At 38.2% G+C, this 21042-nt stretch overlaps 1 protein-coding gene across 4 annotated transcripts in view; it reads right to left on the bottom strand.

Moving 5' to 3' along the window:
- EBF1 (EBF transcription factor 1) overlaps positions 1–21042 on the bottom strand; it is a 390547-nt gene that overhangs the window by 48885 nt on the left and 320620 nt on the right. For 2 of the 4 annotated variants that reach the window (XM_063292129.1, XM_063292126.1), the window contains exons 9-10: positions 20146–20279; positions 14176–14302 (exon numbers count right to left, since the gene is read on the bottom strand). In XM_063292129.1, the coding sequence (XP_063148199.1) occupies positions 14176–14302; positions 20146–20279 (261 nt within the window). The remainder of the gene's footprint in view (positions 1–14175; positions 14303–20145; positions 20280–21042) is intronic. The other 2 variants (XM_063292127.1, XM_063292128.1) reach the window with 1 other exon arrangement.

Genomic DNA, 21042 nt, shown 5'->3' with positions numbered 1-21042 from the left:
TTGGCTGAGCTGAACGGGTGGAGAGTTGGTTGGACAACATGACATTTTCACCTTGCTGAAAGAGAAAACTAGCCCTATTTCAGGAAAAGCCAATTTAATTTCTGAGCTGTTAATTGGTCGTCATATTACTGGAGTAAATATATCAGAAGCACCTACAGATTGAGACACTGTACTCAGATAAATGGTTATTTCTCTGAATATTTTATAAAGAACTGTAATATATTGCAATCAACTGTGAGTCTCCTGTGATGAATACTTAATCTGAAGGCTTATCAACTTTTCAATAATTGCAGTCCAGTTTTTTGTTTTTGAATGGAAAACACAGAAAGAAATTATGTTTGAGCTTTAATCTTTAACAGTAACAGCTGTATTGTTGGTGCAGCTAGAACACTGCTCTAGGACTTGAAAAACTGAGGTTCAAGCACTCCCTTGACAATGAAGATTATTATGCAGTTTAGGAAAGGTCACAATTTCTTAGTATGACCTTCCTCACTGGCAAGACATAATCAGTCTCCTTGGCTTCCTGAATTAAATGCTACCTAGGGAGTTCCATATCCCCAAATCTGGAATCTGTGTTTCCACAACAAAATTTATTTACTTATTTATGCTGCCCAACTCCCAACAGCTCTGGGTGGCATTATGTTTATTCTCTTATTCAGTGGACAAGCCGTTATTAATGTAAGATGGCTATATACAGGGCATAGTCCTTAAGAAACTTAGAGTTCCACAAAAGTAACTAGCTCTAATCAGATATAAAATTATGCTTCTTTGATTTTTTTTAAACTACCGTATAGCACCTTAAATCTTTGTTGTTGTTAGTGAAACGTTTTTGGTATATGAGCCAAAATATATATTTTGGTATATGAGCCAAAAAGAGAGCCAGTTTGGTCTAGTGGTTAAGGCAACAGGCTAGAAACCAGGAGTCTGTGAGTTCTAGTCCTGCCTTAGGCATGAAAGCCAGCTGAGTGACCTTGGGCCAGTCGCTCTCTCTCAGCCCAACTCACCTCACAGGGATGTTGTTGTGGGGAAATAGGAGGAGGAAGGAGTATTAGGTATGTTCCCCGCCTTGACTTATTTATAAAAACAATAAAGGCAGGATGGAAAATAAATAAAAATAAAATATGCCCCTAGTCTTTTTTATACCACTGTTTCCTACATTGTTCATAAATGTAGAGTCACTTGTTGAGATTGGCGGCTATAGAAATTAATTAAATAAAGGAATAAAAAATAAAGGAAATAATCCAATATCAGAATAGGATCCCTTTTCTCTGCCCATTTCCCAGATTTACAAATGCTCTCACATAGTATCTGTGTAGGAAAAACTACCAATACCCACATAAGCTTCCTGTGTTATCAATATGAATTATTAATCAATTAGTAATCATGAATACACCTTCTAATAAGCAGGATATACATTATGTTTTTTACAGATACACACTGAAATAAAAGTGCCAATGAATATTACTCGAAAGTTCAGGTTAAACTTCACAGTGAATTTATATATATTTCACCTTAAGCCTCTCTGTAGGTAATATGCCTTCTAATCCATGAAATGAAGCATCCATATATGTGATATATTTATATCAGCATTTAAAATTCTACTTCTTTCAGTGGAAGTGCTTTGATGGGTTTTTTTAAATGTACAATAATACACCAGCAGTTTTTCTATTTTCTAACAGAAAGTAAAATCCTACTAAGATCAATCATAGAGAACAAAATTTGGAAGAAGGATGTGATATGTTAGAAATAAAGGAAAGGATCTGCAAAATAAATTTCAGTAACTCTGCACATTTATATATTGTGGAAGCTGCAATGAAAACAAACATTTTACTGTCTATGAAGGTCGGATAATAGTTATCACTACCATATATTTGTTAGACTTCAGCAAAGGATCGTTACCTTGTCGTGGTGCTGGAGCTTGAGCACCTCAATGATGCCATGAGCTAAACCGTGAAGGGCCACCCAAGACGGGAAGGTCATGACAGAGAGGTCAGACTAAATGCGATCCCTGGGGAAGGTAATGGCAACCCACCCCAGTATTCTTGCCTTGAAAACTAAATGGATCAGTACAACCAGAGATATGTCGGTATACCATCGGAAGATGAGACCCCCAGGTCGGAAGATGGTCAAAATGCTACTGGGGAGGAACAGAGGATGAGCTCAACTAGCCCCAGCCGTGATGACGCAGCTAGCTCAAAGCCGAAAGGACGGCTAGCGGCCGACGGTGCTGGTGGTGAACGGCGAATCCGATGTTCTAAGGATCAACACACCATTGGAACCTGGAATGTGAGATCTATGAGCCAGGGCAAATTGGATGTGGTTATTGGTGAGATGTCAAGATTAAAGATAGACATTTTGGGCGTCAGTGAACTGAAATGGACTGGAATGGGCCACTTCACATCAGATGACCACCAGATCTACTACTGTGGACAAGAGGACCACAGAAGAAATGGAGTAGCCTTCATAATTAATAGTAAAGTGGCGAAAGCAGTGCTTGGGTACAATCCAAAAAATGACAGAATGATCTCAATTCGAATTCAGGGCAAGCCATCTAACATCACAGTGATCCAAATATACGCCCCAACCACAAATGCTGAAGAAGCTGAAGTAGAGCAGTTCTATGAGGATCTGCAGCACCTACTGGATGACACGCCTAAAAGAGATGTTATTTTCATCACAGGACACTGGAATGCTAAGGTGGGCAGTCAAATGACACCTGGAATTACAGGTAAGTATGGCCTGGGAGAACAAAACGAAGCAGGACATAGGCTGATAGAATTTTGCCAAGACAATTCACTCTGCATAACAAACACTCTCTTCCAACAACCTAAGAGACGGCTTTATACATGGACTTCACCAGATGGACAACACCGAAATCAGATTGACTACATCCTTTGCAGCCAAAGGTGGCGGACATCTGTACAGTCGGTAAAAACAAGACCTGGAGCTGACTGTAGTTCCGATCACGAACTTCTTCTTGCACAATTTAGGATCAGACTAAAGAGATTAGGGAAGACCCACAGATCAGCTAGATATGAGCTCACTAATATTCCTAAGGAATATGCAGTGGAGGTGAAGAATAGATTTAAGGGACTGGACTTAGTAGATAGGGTCCCGGAAGAACTCTGGACAGAAGTTCACAGCATTGTTCAGGAGGCGGCAACAAAATACATCCTAAAGAAAGAGAAAACCAAGAAGGCAAAATGGCTGTCTGCTGAGACACTAGAAGTAGCCCAAGAAAGAAGGAAAGCAAAAGGCAACAGTGATAGGGGGAGATATGCCCAATTCCAGAGATTAGCCAGAAGAGATAAGGAATTATTTTTAAACAAGCAATGCGTGGAAGTGGAAGAAGACAATAGAATAGGAAGGACAAGAGACCTCTTCCAGAAAATTAGAAACATCGGAAGTAAATTCCAGGCAAAAATGAGTATGATCAAAAACAAAGATGGCAAGGACCTAACAGAAGAAGAAGAGATCAAGAAAAGGTGGCAAGAATATACAGAAGACCTGTATAGGAAGGATAACAATATCGAGGATAGCTTTGATGGTGTGGTCAGTGAGCTAGAGCCAGACATCCTGAAGAGTGAGGTTGAGTGGGCCTTAAGAAGCATTGCTAATAACAAGGCAGAAGGAGACGACGGCATCCCAGCTGAACTGTTCAAAATCTTGCGAGATGATGCTGTCAAGGTAATGCATGCTATATGCCAGCAAATTTGGAAAACACAAGAATGGCCATCCGATTGGAAAAAATCAACTTACATCCCCATACCAAAAAAGGGAAACACTAAAGAATGTTCAAACTATCGAACAGTGGCACTCATTTCACATTCCAGTAAGGTAATGCTCAAGATCCTGCCAGGTAGACTTCAGCAGTTCATGGAGCGAGAATTGCCAGATGTACAAGCTGGGTTTAGAAAAGGCAGAGGAACTAGGGACCAAATTGCCAATATCCGCTGGATAATGGAAAAAGCCAGGGAGTTTCAGAAAAACATCTATTTCTGTTTGATTGACTATTCTAAAGCCTTTGACTGTGTGGACCATAACAAATTGTGGCAAGTTCTTAGTGGTATGGGGATACCAAGTCATCTTGTATGCCTCCTGAAGAATCTGTATAACGACCAAGTAGCGACAGTAAGAACAGACCACGGAACAACGGACTGGTTTAAGATTGGGAAAGGAGTACGGCAGGGCTGTATACTCTCACCCTACCTATTCAACTTGTACGCAGAACACATCATGCGACATGCTGGGCTTGAGGAATCCAAGGCTGGAGTTAAAATCGCTGGAAGAAACATTAACAATCTCAGATATGCAGATGATACCACTTTGATGGCTGAAAGTGAAGAGGAACTGAGGAGCCTTATGATGAAGGTGAAAGAAGAAAGTGCAAAAGCTGGCTTGCAGCTAAACCTCAAAAAAACCAAGATTATGGCAACCAGCTTGATTGATAACTGGCAAATAGAGGGAGAAAATGGAGAAGCAGTGAAAAACTTTGTATTCCTAGGTGCAAAGATTACTGCAGATGCTGACTGCAGTCAGGAAATCAGAAGACGCTTAATCCTTGGGAGAAGAGCAATGACAAATCTCGATAAAATAGTTAAGAGCAGAGACATCACACTGACAACAAAGGCCCGCATAGTTAAAGCAATGGTGTTCCCCGTAGTAACATATGGCTGCGAGAGCTGGACCATAAGGAAGGCTGAGAGAAGGAAGATCGATGCTTTTGAACTGTGGTGTTGGAGGAAAATTCTGAGTGCCTTGGACTGCAAGAAGATCAAACCAGTCCATCCTCCAAGAAATAAAGCCAGACTGCTCACTTGAGGGAACGATATTAAAGGCCAAACTGAAATACTTTGGCCACATAATGAGAAGACAGGACAGCCTGGAGAAGATGTTGATGCTAGGGAGAGTGGAAGGCAAAAGGAAGAGGGGCCGACCAAGGGCAAGGTGGATGGATGATATTCTAGAGGTGACGGACTTGTCCCTGGGGGAGCTGGGGGTGTCGACGACCGACAGGAAGCTCTGGCGTGGGCTGGTCCATGAAGTCACGAAGAGTCGGAAGCGACTAAACGAATAAACAACAACATATTTGTTAGAAGCTTGAGGAATCAAAAGGACTGCATGAAAACTGCAAAAAGCAATAAAAGCTACCTTACCACTTAAAAAAAAAAATAGTCTCTTAATCCTTTACTTCAAATGTATAGTTTGGAAATGGCAGCATACTGTAAAAATACCATTATGACAAACAATTTACAGCCACATTACATATGTTTGATTATACTCTTCTCAGTTTTTCCAACCTTATGGTGGAAACAGTACTTCCATCAGTAATAGGTACTTTCTAGCACCTATTACATAAATTATGAATTGGGCCATTGTTTATGGACTATCGTTTTCCTTCTTGTGGTCACTCCATTTGGGGGTGGGGAATGGAAGACAGAATGAGGATTTTGATTATTTGTTTCACAACCTTATAACTTACTCCCTTATGGCAGACAAGATAACTTCTCCCTTATGGAAAAGTCAAGACTGAAAGGCTCAGGTATCCTTAAGACTTAAGATATATTTGTAAGGAAATGTAGTGGTAATATACTCAAAATAATAAATTCTGTTTATAACTAAAATTGCATTAAGCATGCAGATCTTGTAGAAGTCAAAAGTATCTATTAATGACCACTTTTGTGTTTTATTCAGTCATCATCTATTCTAGTAATTGGAAAGCAAACTTAGATTTCATTGTATCAACCCCAACACTGATGTTGCATTCCTACTAACATAGGAATGTTAGATGTTCTTGCCAGGATGGCCAATTTCAGTGTGATGTCATCAATTTAGTGATCAGCTCTTTGACATTTATGCTAGACTGTCCTGTAGAATTCTCTTGGTCCCCAGTAGCTTATAACATTTACATAAAATCACAAACTGAGATCAATAATCTAGGTCAGTCTCTTCTTTACATCAGACTTGAATGAGGCAGAGGAAGTGCTGAAACAGTATTTGGGCTCAGTTTTGGACTGGATGAAGTTCAACAATCTAAAGCTCTATCCAGATAAAATGGAAATGTATTTGCTGACTGATTAATCTATATGGGAAGATAGTATTGAACTCTTCTGGTTTATATGGAATTGTATTCACCCTGAAAGATCAGGCTTACAACTAAGAAACACTCACTATGCTGCCTTGTCACCAAAGGCTCAAGTGATCCTTCTGACACTGAGTATCTTCCACTGTTTGAAGTTGGTGAGGTAATGTGACTGTCTTCTGGACACAGATAGATTAACCACAATTACTGCTCTTTCTTCAGCTTAAAGTCAGCAATGTGCTGCACTGGACTGTCTTTGAAATGTAGAAATCACTTCCTATTATTTAATATAACTTTTATCAGTATTTAAATAATTGCAATGGTTTCCTGTGTCTACTTCTTGACATAATTCAAGACGTTGTGCTTACCTTCGAAGGAAAATAAAAGCTGACAGAAAGCAAGTTAAACCAGAAATATGACTTTAAATTTAAGATGACAGCCTCCTCACACTCACCAGGAAAAGTAGTGGAAAATAAAATGATAAACACAAACAATAATCCTTAAAATGTCAGCCTCTGCATCTAGGGCTGCCAGCTCTAGCTGAAAGCAATGCTGGAGATTCCCCTATAAATGTGCCTGTGATACATTTGTGTGTGTGTATATACATGTACACGTTTATATATACCAACCAGAAACCAAGGTTCAAAAAGGAAAAAAAACTGACTGGAAGTGAAGGGGAAAAAAAAGACAGAGAAATTATATTTAGACAGACAGACAGACAGACAGACAGACAGAGGCATTTATTTTAAAATTTATTTGGCAACTACTCCTCCACCCTAAAACAACAGCTAACCTTTAAAGCAGTGTTTTTCAGCCTCAGGAACTTTAAGATGTATGAACTTTAGCTTGTGGTCCTGCAAGTAACCTGGTTCCATAAAGTGCCTCATGCTAATAATTCACTAAAATACATAGGATATTTACATGTAATGAATGAATGTTCATTTCTTTTGGCAATAGATGTTACTCTTCAATGTTATTATTCCCATTCACATCTAGATTTTACTGGGTCACCACCCAGAAATCCTATCTAAATTAGGCAACAACTGTTGATTCCCTGACTGATAAAGATTCAGGAAACTGAAGTAAGTCATCTGCAACCTTCTCCACTGTTACTGAAAAGACCTTCTTTCTCACTGGATCTAAGTAAGCTGTTAGAAAAAAAAACATTTCTGCCCTAATGTAATTTTAGTCTTCAAGTCCTGGTCTCCATGAGGGAGGGAACATGCTGGACCTGGTGTTTACTTTGAAGCAGATGAAATGCAATCTGGAAATGGAGGACATTAACATCTGTCCTTTGACATGATCAAATCACTTCATTAAACTATGGATCCCAGAGCCCTGGACCTCAGCAAGGGCAATGGACCCATTCAGATGGCCCACCCCAGGCACTTACTGGATCCAGTGAGGAGATTCCTGAGAATTTGGCAGGTAGTTCTCTCACCCCTGGTCAATATGAAGGGAGCCAGAGCATTGGCTGAGATTGCTTCAGCAGGACCTCTGCCTAGTCATTGAACCTGAGTGGCTCCTGGGTTTACTAAGGAGCCAAGGGAAGTGAAGCAACTGAAAATCTGTCTAGTATGACAGTGGCAGAAAATAAGAAGATACAACCGAGCCCTGCTAAAAATCAAGTTAGAGACTACACAGTGGCAATAAGAGCAGCAAAATACTTCTTTGCACTTGTTTCATATGCAGACTCTCACCCATCAACCCTGTTTAAAGTAACCCAGACCCATTTAGGAAAGGGTGGGTGGGTCAAAGGTCATACAGGCATGCCAAATGAGTTTGTGGGTTTCTTAGTCGAGAAAGCAGCTTCTGGTCTACATGCCAATTAGACAGGGTTGTTGATGAGCAAGATTTTTTTTTTTTGAGTTAGCCAGTAGTTTGAAGCCTGTCACCTGGAGGCTTGATCTATATTCTTCCTGGTTCATTCATGGTCCTAGGCAGGATGTGGCTGGATCTGGGAGGCTGTTTCATTGGAGGACGGCATGCTCCAACCTGCCTTGAAACTGATGGTGATGTGCCTTCTTCTAAAGAAGCCCTACCTGGATCCAACCATATCTGGCAACTTCTGCTCAGTTTTATCTTTTCCTTATTACAGAAGGTTATTGAGAAAATGGTGGCTATAGAGGATAGAAAAAAATTGATGATTTGAAACGCTTTCTGTCAGGATTCAGGCCCAGTCTTGGAACAGATATAGCATTGGTCACTGCAGTAGATGACCTACATCTGGAGTTAGATGGGGAGAATATAGTCCTCTTGGTCCTATTAGGTCTCTCAGCAGTATTAGTACTATCAACAATGGTATCCTAGATACTATTCCCCTCATATAACATCCAGTGCAAATCTACTTAGAAGAAAATCCCACTGAGTGCAATAGGGCTCACCCCCAGAGAAGTGTTTAAGACTTAGCCTTATCATTAAAGTGTAATGGTTCTGTTTGTATACTTAATACTGTCAGGATTGTGGTGGTTATAAATATTGTTCAACAAATAAATAACTCTGTTTTCCTTGTAGTCAATTGTAAAAGAAATTTAAACATTCCCTTCAATTAAATTAACAATTATTTAGTTTCCATAAAAATACTTTAAAATTTGTAACATTTCTCTTTGCTTGCAGATCTTGATTCATCAGTTAAACCTATCACAGTTCAAACTTTTCAGTTGTTGGCAGTTAAAAAAAGGGGAGGGGGAATTTAAGATAATTGGTCACTAGGCATTTTCTTTTGAGAATTTAAGCATTTAGCAGTAAAGGAAAAAAAGAAGAACAGTTTACAGACAGGTGGCCTGAGGGGATATTTTGCTGAACACTGATTAAAAATAATTTCTTCTAAATAAGATCTAACCACAAAAAGGGGCCATTAACAGAGACATTTTCACCAGAGAGAAATGTATGCTTAAATGTTTTTTGTACCACCCACTGTCTCTCTTTCCCTCTTTCTCTCTCTCTCCCTTTCTCTTTCTTTCTGTCTTTCCTCTCTTTTCTCATTCTCTATTGCAGGATAAATAAACACCAAGTGATGTCTCACTGTTTTCAGCCAAAAACAGAGGCCAAACTCCTCTGAGAAAACATTTGGCCTCTGTGGTTTCATAAAACGTTCCAGAACACTGAATTCACTGACAACACTGTGGAAAAACTCCCATCTACTGGAACGCAATTGTGGAATGTTACAGTATCAGAACTTCCAATTGGTCCATTTCCTGTAGACCCATAATAAGACTCCCAGGGTGGAGGGGCTATGTGGGAGTTAAAAGAAGTTCTCATGGGAAAAATGAATAGCAAGACATTCTAGCTTAAAAAGAAACAGCTAATCTGCTAGTTTGATTGTTCTTCAAAATTTACAATGAACTAATAATCCTAATTAAAACCACTTGGCCTAGTTCTGTAAAGCATCATAGCTTTTTCTATGCTTCGTTTGTACACACCACAGTCTATTATTCCCCTCTTTCTCCTGATCACTAACAAAGTGCTGACTTTGTCAGGGCAGCTAAGCTAATTTTGTGAGCTCAGTGTGAAACCTTAGCTAAACAAAATTGTAGTAATTTTCCTTAATTTGTAAAAGTGATTGGAGTGCAAACTAAATTTTCCTCTTGGGTCAATCCTATAATTTTCAATTACCTAAAACTGATAGGCAGGCTTGCTCTAATCCTGCATTTTGTTTAAAGGGCTTGGAGGCATCTCTGGAGGTGAGAAGTAAGTGTGTTTATTACATGTGTGTAAGACAGAAAGATAAAAACAGGGGAGGGGGAAGACCAATTTCCTCCTTTTTTTTTTAACCATTGCAACCATCCAACGTGCATTGTCTAGAGCCTTGTATGCTCTATATACAAAGATGTTGTACAAAAAAATTCCCACACTCAGGCACAAACCCTCTCCACCCTCCCCACTGTGATCAGTGGTTGTGGGTAGCTAGGGCTTAGAGAAGCTGAAATGCCAGTCTGGATGCAGAAGAGCAGTAATCCAGAGGCAGAACTGCCGCTAACCAGGGTTTGAGCTGGGAACGTAAATAACTGTCGGTTTTAAGTGCAGTGGATTGCCCCCTCCCCCACAACATCGCCACTTCATTTTAAAGGCATGTGTGGGAAAGAGGGGGTTGAGTTAAACAAGAGCTTAAAGTGAAATATTATACCTCATCCCAGCAAACTTTCATGTAAAATGCATGTCAGAGTAGTGGTCTTCTTAAATAAACCTGGGCCAGATATAAGGAAATAATGGGTACCCGTTTAATGGAACATGGATAAAGGAAAATGTATCAAAATTCTTCAGTGTGGTGATATCTGTACAATGTTAGATATATCCACACCAGTTAAGGAAGGTAAGACTACAGTACTGTACACCACAGCAAACAAGCTTTCACAAGGATTGTGGGAAAGGGGGTGTCCTTATGGGATACAGAAGAATAACAAATAAAAGTGAGCTGCGCTAAAAGGAAGTAAGTCCTGGAGCACTGGTGATATTGATCCAATTTTCGCCATATCCACAAGTCATGGCAATCAAACTGGTTTTTGTAAAACAAAACAATGAGAAAACATTCAAAGATCACATCAAAGCTTTGGACTTCACTGGACCTCTATTTAACGGTAGGCTCTATTACATTAAATACATGAGTACCCAGCTTGCTGGGCAAGGCGACGACAGGGGAAGGCACTGGCAAACCACCCGCTATAGTCTGCCAAGAAAATGATGCGAAAGTGGCGTCCCCCCAAAGGGTCAGACATGACTCGGTGCTTGCACAGGGGACCTTTCACCTTTCACCTATTACATTCAGTGATACTGTCAACTTACATACACACACATGCAGAAACACACACTACAGTATTATATTATCTCATAAGAAACTCCACTGAGCACTCACTTCTGAATAAATCTGAATATTGCACTAAGTAGGAACTGGCATCGTATGATCAAGTTTTAATGTCCCTATAGTTTTCAAAAATAAATGTGCTGAAAAACCATGGTCATAAGTCTTTGACAGTTTCTGGCAGATATCCTGAAGCCAGGTTATTCAAACACAGTCTTTCCAAAATCCTCCTTATGTTAAGCACTGTGTCATCACTCTGTACTTCTGGTGAATGCAGTTGAGATAGCTCAGGAAAGCTGCCAAACTTTTGTCTAATACATGGTCAAACTGAGAGGTTCAGTGTTAGCAGGCTGAAGCTCAGAATTTTTTTTTTTTCATATCGATATGTCCTGCATTAGATAAGTATAGCAGTCAGAATCTGTCTGCTTACACTGAATATATGCCTTTGGGCTTGGTCAAGGAGTGTATATATCTCGATAGCCTCCAAATGTCCTTTAATGTGTCATCCGTTTATATCTTCCTATTCCTAGTGGTCAGTGAAATCAGACATATGATCTTGATTCCCATTTGACTTCTTATAATGGAAATTTCCATATATATGACCTGAGAGTATAAGAAACATCCTTGGAGTAAAGAAATCTACTACATCTATGCTCAGCCCATGCTTTAATGGTTTGTAAGAACTGTGGGGGAAGAATGGGAGAGCTAGCAAAGTGAATAAAGACAGTAGTGAGGACATCTCTACAACACAGTAGAATAAATATAATTCCATTATTTGTAGCCTCTGCTCCATGCCACTCCACCCCACCACAACATCCTGTATTATATATACTTTCTGACCAGCTTCCAAAATTTGAATCTTTTGGACAGGGGCTTTGAAGATACCCTAAGTCCAGGAGTAACTAGATAAGGAAGCCATCTAGATTTATTTAAGCATGACTTCTGGACAGTAACTGAAATGGAGACTGTTTGGGGTGCTTTAATAAATGATCTGAACTGAGGACAGAATTCCCATTGGTTTTGCTGGAACACTGAAATTTTTGAAAACATCAACAATAGGGTAGGCACGTTAGTTCTCCAAATACTTTGGAGTACAATTTTGGAGTACAATTTTCATAACTCCAGCTAGCATAACTAAGTGCCTAGGATTGGCAGGTATTTTGAAAGTGGCACTGGAGGACTTTTGTTCAATACCTTGGTCATTAGCCTATATGCTTTGGTTTATCCATCTTGTTTCTATTGTTATTTAGCATCAAAAACATAATAGGGGGAAGTTCTCTGAGCTGTGGTGAGTTTGGGAGGGGGAAACTATTAATTCTGATTTTCATGGCTTGGCCTATTTTACATTAAAGGAAGGAAGGAAGGAAGGAAGGAAGGAAGGAAGGAAGGAAGGAAGGAAGGAAGGAAGGAAGGAAGGAAGGAAGGAAGGAAGGAATTTTTGTATACACATTTTTATATGTGGTTTTCCTTGCATATATGCTAGTGAAAAGCAAATGTGGCACACTTGCATTGAATGAGATTTGAATACGTTTCTCATCCATCTCTAATCACCAATATGCTCATTATCTCTATTTTATTCTCTTTATTCCATCAAAACCCATGGAAACTGTCCTGAATCGCTGCCTGATCTTGACAATGAACTGAATGAAGGAAAACTTAAAACAACCCAGAGAAGTTAAAGATGCACCTGTCAACTGAAATATATATCAGAGAGTATAAATTCATCTCTGGGAAAAGATTGCAACTCTCCTTGACTGTTTTCTGTCTTTCAAGTTTTTTGGGGGAGGGGGGGCTATCCTGCTAATTATGGGTGTAAACTTCAGGGAGGTGACAAGTCATTTGACTCCAGGCCAAGTCCCATTTAGGGCTGGGCTGCCAAATCAGTTGGTGCCATCAGACTCTTGCAAGCTGCAATTCAACAAGCATACTAATTGTGGTTAGAAGGTCAGTATCATTCAGATGCTGTGACTCCCAACTTTCCACACAGCACAAAAAATGACAGAAACTCCATTTCTACTGTTGTGTGTTCTTCTTTGCTATGTGAAAGGGTTTTGGGATGCCTGTTACTAGCCTGCAGCCTCCTTATCCATCCCTCCTGCAAGGAGGAGTGACAACTCTACACCCATGCTGCCAATATAGGGAAGTACTATTGACAGGAAGTCGAACACCTGGAGTTTGTGCAGTTGCAATCTGGCAGGAAAAAATTATCCCTCTTTTAAAAATAAAGACAGCATTGTGTTTTCTGTAAGAGGGTTTTTGGCATTTTTTAGATTGATTGATTGATTGGCAGATGAAATGGGAGGGATTTGCCTTTTAGAAGCCTCATTTATATTCCTCTTAAAATTTATCAAAAAGGAAAACACAGTAACAAAAATAATATGTTCCTCTCTTTCCAGAGATATCCCCATTCTTCTAGGGATGTCACCTGTGGCCCTCTAGATGCTGGAGAATCAAGGTGAGGCACCAACCCAAGGAAGGTCACCCTCCTCCTTGTAAAGGGTAGAAAGGCACTTAAGATTTATGGGGAAATCTCTAAGTATACTATCAAATACTTGAGAGTGGGGCATGGACTTCTGCTTCTGACAATGCACACAGAACAGCTCAAATAAGCATAGAAAACTTAACATCTACAGAATACTTGGATGCAGGTTCAGAACTTCTCCTGCTGACAATCAACAGAGAATAACAACCCATAATAAGTTGAAGATGAACAAATGATCTATCCAGAGAATTTCTCAGTTCATTAGAGGACATACATTTCTTCCTTTCAAAGATAAGATATCAGACCTGACATGACTCTATAGTAATGGACGCCACTTGTGTAATTGTATTTAATTATATGATCACTGCTTCATGGTGCCTTGAGCTTTATTTTGTGGAAGACAGAAAAGATATAAAAAGCAAACATGGTTCTGATCCTTTTCACCTGACTCTCAGTCCTTCAAATTTCTAAAGGAAATATTACTAAGAGCCAGTTCACCCAAATGTTTTTTCCTCCCACTGTGAACTTGATTTTTTAATCAGGCTGTGATGTTATTATCTTCCCACTGGAATATAATCAGTAAACATCTTTACTGAATGCATGGTTGGATGTTTCACAGGATACAAATTCTTACTAAAATTGTCCTGTGATTAAAAAAAAGGCGAACGTTTCTTTGTGTTGGGGGAATCTGCATTAATTTGGAATATTCATCACTGCAATACATACAGTAGTCTCAAAATGGCAACACCACCAAAGGTCCTTGAGCTACATCTTTCCCCATAATACCCTGTGTTTAAATTAAAGCAACATTACCTGTGTAGATAAATCTTCCAGGTGTGCCTTTACAGAACTGCTTGGATTTGTAGGACAATGTAACTTCTACCACACCAGGGATATGTCGGGGTGGTGTCTGAACTCTAATGGCATGAGGCGTAATAAGCTAGAAGAAATTGTAAGAATGGAGGGAATTGGTTAGATATAGAATAGTTATGTAGTAACACATTTTTTCAGATCACAGAACAAAGCTTTGGAACATATAATTAATCTGTCAGTGTTTGAATGTATTTTTGAAGTTACTAGCATAAAAGCCAATGACAACAATATTTGCAAATGTTCCATTTCCCAGACGTAATTATATTAACTCTCTTTTCATACATGGCAAGCATTTACTTCTAGGTATGAAAATTTCTTGTGACAAACCACAACTTTTGACTGAGCCAACTTGCAGTTTTTATACTAATGAATCCCAAAGGATTTCCATTTTGCTCCCTTAGCAAATGCCAGATCCAATATGAGTGTCCTATTAGAATACCATCAAGCAAAGAGTAAAGCCTTTCTACATTGCAGTGGGGACAATGGAAAAGGTAAGCACATCCGTGTATCTTCAGAGTACTTAGCTTTAATATATTTTATACTGTTTCACTGCATTATCCGTGATGTAATAGGATATTCCTTTGTTGTAACCATCCATCACTATTTATCAGAATTAGAATTCCTACTCCAAGCACAGAGCTATATAATATTGTTCCATGTAGAGTACTCCAGGAAAGAGAGAGAAACACAGGGTTGACCTCAGATACTCATTCTGCTTTATTTGGGATGATTCTGGTTTTGTGTGATTTAAAACATACAGCTTTTGAAGTATTAATTGCATACAAAATGTTGTGAGCTACTTTCACAAGCCTGGTCACGAAATAATAGTGTGGTATGTGGATTTGTATTATGTATATATGTGCATCTCTGTAACTGTATCAGGAATTAGATCTGACTTTAACAGCCTTTCTCTTTTGAGATTTTTAAATAAACTATTCTACCACAGCATTACTTCATCTGCTTCAAATAATTTCTCTTAACTCATTTGGGAATTGCAGTGGATTAAATGCTAAAGATAGGAGGAAGTGCCTCTACAATTCTGAACATGTGGGTCTTTCTATCTGTAACAACACAGATTGTTAATCTTTGTTTGACACACTTCAGCTTTATTCTATGACCTGTAATTATTGAGGCTATTGTTGCATGTGTTATGCATTTCAAATGGTTATTGTTGGTTCTGTATCACTTATCTTGAGGTATGAAAGTATAGTCCACTTGTCAAAATTAGTTTGGGCTATTATAAGAAAGTTACCATACTCCAACTAGTCCTGTTGGTTGACACTAACACATGTCATGAGCAGAGCATGCAACATTTATAACGAAAAGAAAGATAGAGTTGTTCTATATTAAAAATCAGCATTCTTGGAATCTTGCTAAAGACTGACTTGAAATCTCTCTCAGACAAACTACAACATTGCTTCACTGGCTTTGGGTTGTGAGAGTGTAGTTCTTAATTGGCCTCAAACTTCATGAATTGTTCAATCTGACACTACTGGATAATTTATCTAACAATTGTTTAGTTCTACAAATGGGGAAGGTCCAATTTTTAAACGTAAAAAAAAATTATGAACCAAAGTAATCCATATACCTGGAATTATCAGGAAGAAGTGACAAATCCATATAAACAGAATAAAACAAACCCTTGTGAACTATTAAGGATACATTTTAAAATAAATTATCTTATGTCTTTTTCCTTGCAGGCCGCCTTATAGTTAATCTATCACTTAGTTCCTTTTCCACTAAACTAGTGTACATAGATTTTCCTGGCACTCTTGATCCACCCACATAGGAGACCATGTGCCTTCAGATCATGCCCTGGAAGCTCTTGAGATTGCTCCAAACTTCACAATCCCAGAATCTGCCAGCAGCAGCAGCAGCATAGTCACTGTACTCTGGAAAGATTCCCAATTCAGATCTCAGTTTAAATAAATCATCAGTCTTGCAGCTGCACTCCCTCCTCTGGAAGCTTCCATGTCAGCTAACTCAACAACAAACTACAGAAGAATGTTTGGGCTCTTTGAATATCCCTATATATTCTCCTTTCTGTCGCTGTCTTGGGGGGAAACCACTCATCTGTCTCTCACACAATAGCTCATGGGGAAAGGGAAAGAATAAAGGGCTTAAACTTCCTCTTTCATATCAGAGTCCCAATTCAGTTCCCCCACCCCACACGTGCTGGCTACTAATTTAACTAAAGTCAGTTATGCATCACCCATCTACAAAAAGACTTCACAGTTACTGTGCAGGCTTGAATTACAAGAACCTTAAAAGAGCCCAACTGGAAGTGTCAAGTCCATTAGTTGTTTCTAAGAATAACCAACTACAGTATGTCTTTCAATTAAGTCAGCAAAGAGGGCATCAAAGAATAACCTTGTCCTATTGTTTGTCAGTAGCATCTGTAATTGAGACATCATTTGCCTTTGAACCTGGAGATTTCATTTGATAATTACATGCTTTATCTAACTAAAAACAAACAAAAAAACACAAGCCAGCAGCCATTGTCACATCATATGACAATGAATTCCATATTTTTTTATTAATCACACACAAACAATACAAATATATATCCAACCAGAATCAGATTCAGGATGGCAAATGCACATTAACCAGAAAAATTAAAGGTCATTTGAGGTTCTACATCCTTAAGCACACAGGAATAACACCTCTGCAGCAAAAGCCCTCTCTCAACGACTGATTGTTCCAACTAATGTCTGAATTTTAATCTGATGTATATATGACAGCCAGTTTGGTCTACTAGATAAAATGCTGGGCCAGAAACTAGGATACAGTGAGGTCTAGTCTCTCCTTAGGCATTAGTGCTGGCTGAGTGACCTTGGGTCAATCATCCTCTCTCAGCCCATCCCACCCTCACAAGGTTGCTGTGATGGGAAAAATAGGAGGTGGGAGCATTATGTATGCTGCTTGGAGTTGCACAAAATAAAAGTGGGGTATAAATCTAATATATTTTTTTTAAAATCTCAGAAATGAAATGATGTTTTAATTCTGTTCTACTTGGCTGCTTGTATACAAAGTATAACCCAAGTGAACATAATTTCTCTTTTCTTTTTTTAAATGTGATTTTTTAAAAAATCATGTTTATTGTGACAGTTTAATTAGAGATTAATTGAAAACTCAAGTATCTGTGTTTCCATACACAATTAGCAAGACAAATTATGCTTTGATGCACTCTTCCAAGTGAAAAAGGTTGCAATTATGTTATAGAACCTATAACTGAAATGTATGTTTAAATAATAAATATGTAGTCCAAAATCACATTAAATCAGCATATTTAACATGCATCTCCTATCTTCTACATGCTCAGCTAGCAGAAGTCCGATTTTCTTTAATGAAGCTCACACCAGCATAGTATTTTAAGAGAAATGGCTTGATAATCAGCTTCCATTTCATGCGTATAAATACTGCAATTACAAAGCTTGAATACATAGAAAATAAAATTATAATATTTACACTGCAAATTGTTTATACAGTGCATATAGCAACAGAAAAAAAAATCACTATTTCAGAAATGAAACTTTGGTCTGGTTCTTGTTTCTCAAATATGTTCTTAAATACAATTGTTATACATAATAAAGGTAGGTAGGAATCTGAATAAAGATGTTTTAAAATTTCCATCCATCAGTTATTTAACTATATTTGGCTATATTTCATTCTGGACTGCAGTGAAAACTGAATGAAATTTATTTCTAGGTGTTTTTGGTTTTAATCTCATGTAATGATCATTTTTGTAATACAGGAAAGATAAAAGTATTAAAAATTCTGACATTTTAATAAAAGTTACTTGCTTATACGGACAGTTACAGTTTTGTTCTGGCCTAGCTTTGTTTTGAAGGAAGTCTCAATATTGTTAAACAAAGGGTAATATCTACTATTACTCAGATTCATGTAGAAGTAACCATATCTAAGATATAGCTCTTATTCATTTTGCATTTCACAAAATAAGAATGTCACCTTGGGGGAATCTTGATCATCTACGCTACAAACAGAAGCATCTTCTATAGCCAGCAGCATTTATCAAGCTACCAGGTCTTACCCGTCAATCAAACCTCAAGACAAATTCATGATGATATTACACAGCTCACATCTTTATAAGCACCCTAAAATGAGCCACAATATTTTAACGAAAATCAAATATCCATACAAAAGTACAAAACTCGTATGCACTTGCTATAAATCTTTATTTCCTCTTTCTAATTCTGTATTTTGCCATTTTTGTCTTGGTGTTTGGTTTCTTCAATCAAAAAGCAATAAACGTGCTATGGGCTTAATCCTGCTACCCCAAAAATCAATAGATGATGTTTTAACTTATATTGTTTTGGGTATTTCTTAGGGAAAGCTCATTAAAAGCACTTCGAAAAATGGAGATTGCACTTAAGTCTGTGAAAGATAAATATGAATATTCATTGTGACAAATGCATTGCGAAGAATGTATTCAATGGCTTTGGGGTGGATATAACTCATAAATATTAACATCCTATTTTTAGTAATATTTGTTTGTTTGTTTGTTTTCTATCTGCCTTTATTATTTTTATAAATAACTCAAGGTGGCGAACATACCTAATACTCCTTCCTCCTCCTATTATGGTGATGGTACTGTTGTATCATGTACCACGATATGGAATAACACATCAAAGGCTTTATAAAACACATAATCAGATAATTCCATTTTTCAGAGCTGATGCAAACATACAGGCACCTGATTGGTTCACTGCTTGTTTGTAATTCTGCAACTGTCCTCTCTAAGAACAGGACATTTGAACATAGAAAGTTGTATATATGATGCCAGGCCTATCTAGCCTAGTGTTACTATAACCGAAAGCAACCCTCCAAACAGTTTTGGTGAAATAATTGGATATGCTGGGAAGTGAACCTAAGGTACATTATGTGCAATGCATCACTTCAGCCACTTCGGTGGCAGCACCTAACAGCATGCCACATTGGTTAATCTCTTTAAGCCCTACTCTAGTTTTTTCACAAGCTTCTGCACCGTACAGAACAGCATCCATAGCTTTCCATAGCATCCATAGCTTTTGATGCCTGACACATGTCTCCAAATTGCCTGTATAAATGGCTAATGCCTGAAGATCTCCATACCCAGGAGTTTCAAACACCTCATTAGAGATTAGCATTGGCAATCAGAGGTAATTTCTCTCCCTTTTGAGATCTCCATATTTGGGGAAATGCAGACATAAAATGTACTTACTGCACATCTGCATTATGTACATTCTGAGGTACGTGTATGTGAGATGGGCTTATGCCACACGTATGCTCACACATTGAAGTTGCTTCTAAAACTGTCATTTTTATCACAGCAATAATTGGAATAAGAAATTGCATGATGGAACAACAGATAAGATCATAAGTTTATACCTGTTTGTAAAATGGACAATAAGCGGTGGTATAAAAAATAGTGGGAAATTGCACAGAGCAAGCAAAGGAAAACAACAACAACAAGATAGGAATATAGTGACATAAGAGTACAAAGTCAGTCTCTCATTTAAAAAAGGGCGGGGGGGCTGAAGACTAAAATGTTATGGTCATCAACATTTTCACATTCAAGTGAACTAATGTTTCTGATGTTGGAAATAATCAGTGATTTATTTACCAAGGCTGACAGTTGCTTCTAATTAGATTATTTGCAGCACTATAGGCATGTTCACAGGTTTACTTTTCAAATATGAATGTATTGGATAGACTTCATAAATAAAGGCATAAATATAAACAGGGACAGCTGATATGAGCCACAGGTGTCTCTCATGCCCTGGTTGTTTAAAACATGCAGAATTATAAACAATTTCCTTTGTTACTACACTACATTTCCCAAAAGAAAGAAAGAAAGCTGGCTATAAACCAGACAAAGTTACTGGATATTAATTTGCAGAGAACACCTACCTCACTCCAGACCAGCATGGTGCCGAATATGACCTGTAACCCATCAAAGAAATTGTCTCCTATGATGATGACAGTGGCACCTCCTGTCGTCCATCCTTCACTTGGACTGATGGCTTTGATACATGGTGTAGCTGCTTTCCAATACACATGAAAAAGAAGGATTTGGCTGTTAGAACAAGATTTTAATGATAAAAGACTTGAGGTGGGGGAAGAGAAAGCTTTTATTACCCCTCGCTTTTCTAACATGAAAATTCTGGATTCCTTTCTGTGTCTGGCTCACACTGTTCCCCTCTTTTGTGTGAGAAAGATTTCCAGAACAGATCCTTGAAAAGAAAATGATTCCTCTTAATTTTAAATTTTGTTCCTGTTTTTTTCTCCCCTCTTTAAAGATAATCATAGTTGGTGGTCCATTGAAAGAAAAGAGCAGCCTTGCTGGGCCAAGATTGACTGGCTGGAGAAAATAGTACATTCTTAAAATTCTTAGTTCGTGCCTGTACAAAATATGATCCTGTCTTCTTTTTGAGATTTATCATAATGTTGCTTCAGTGAACCTGCTTCATGATTATAATGTTTTTGATGGCAAATAGCCATGTTGTATGATTATGTTTAAGTAGTTTTGGCACTTCACAATCATAAAAATATATACAGAGCATATTTGGAATCACAACAGATCTCTGCAAAGGTTTAGGGGCAAAATGGATTATCTTTTTAAAAATATACCATTATATACCAGAAAATGAAGCCACAGTCCTATTTTTAACCTTATGTTTGTTAGCAGTAACATGTGTTTTAATGAATCCAGAGATGGCTGTTTAATAACATTGATTAATCTACGAAAGGATGAAACATAATTATCAATCACCTGAACAGAGTGCAAAAATCTATAGTTCATGCCAG

The sequence above is a fragment of the Candoia aspera genome, chromosome 2, assembly GCF_035149785.1.
Source record: "Candoia aspera isolate rCanAsp1 chromosome 2, rCanAsp1.hap2, whole genome shotgun sequence".
Lineage (NCBI taxonomy): Eukaryota > Metazoa > Chordata > Lepidosauria > Squamata > Boidae > Candoia > Candoia aspera.
This window is presented reverse-complemented; position numbering and strand designations above follow the sequence as displayed.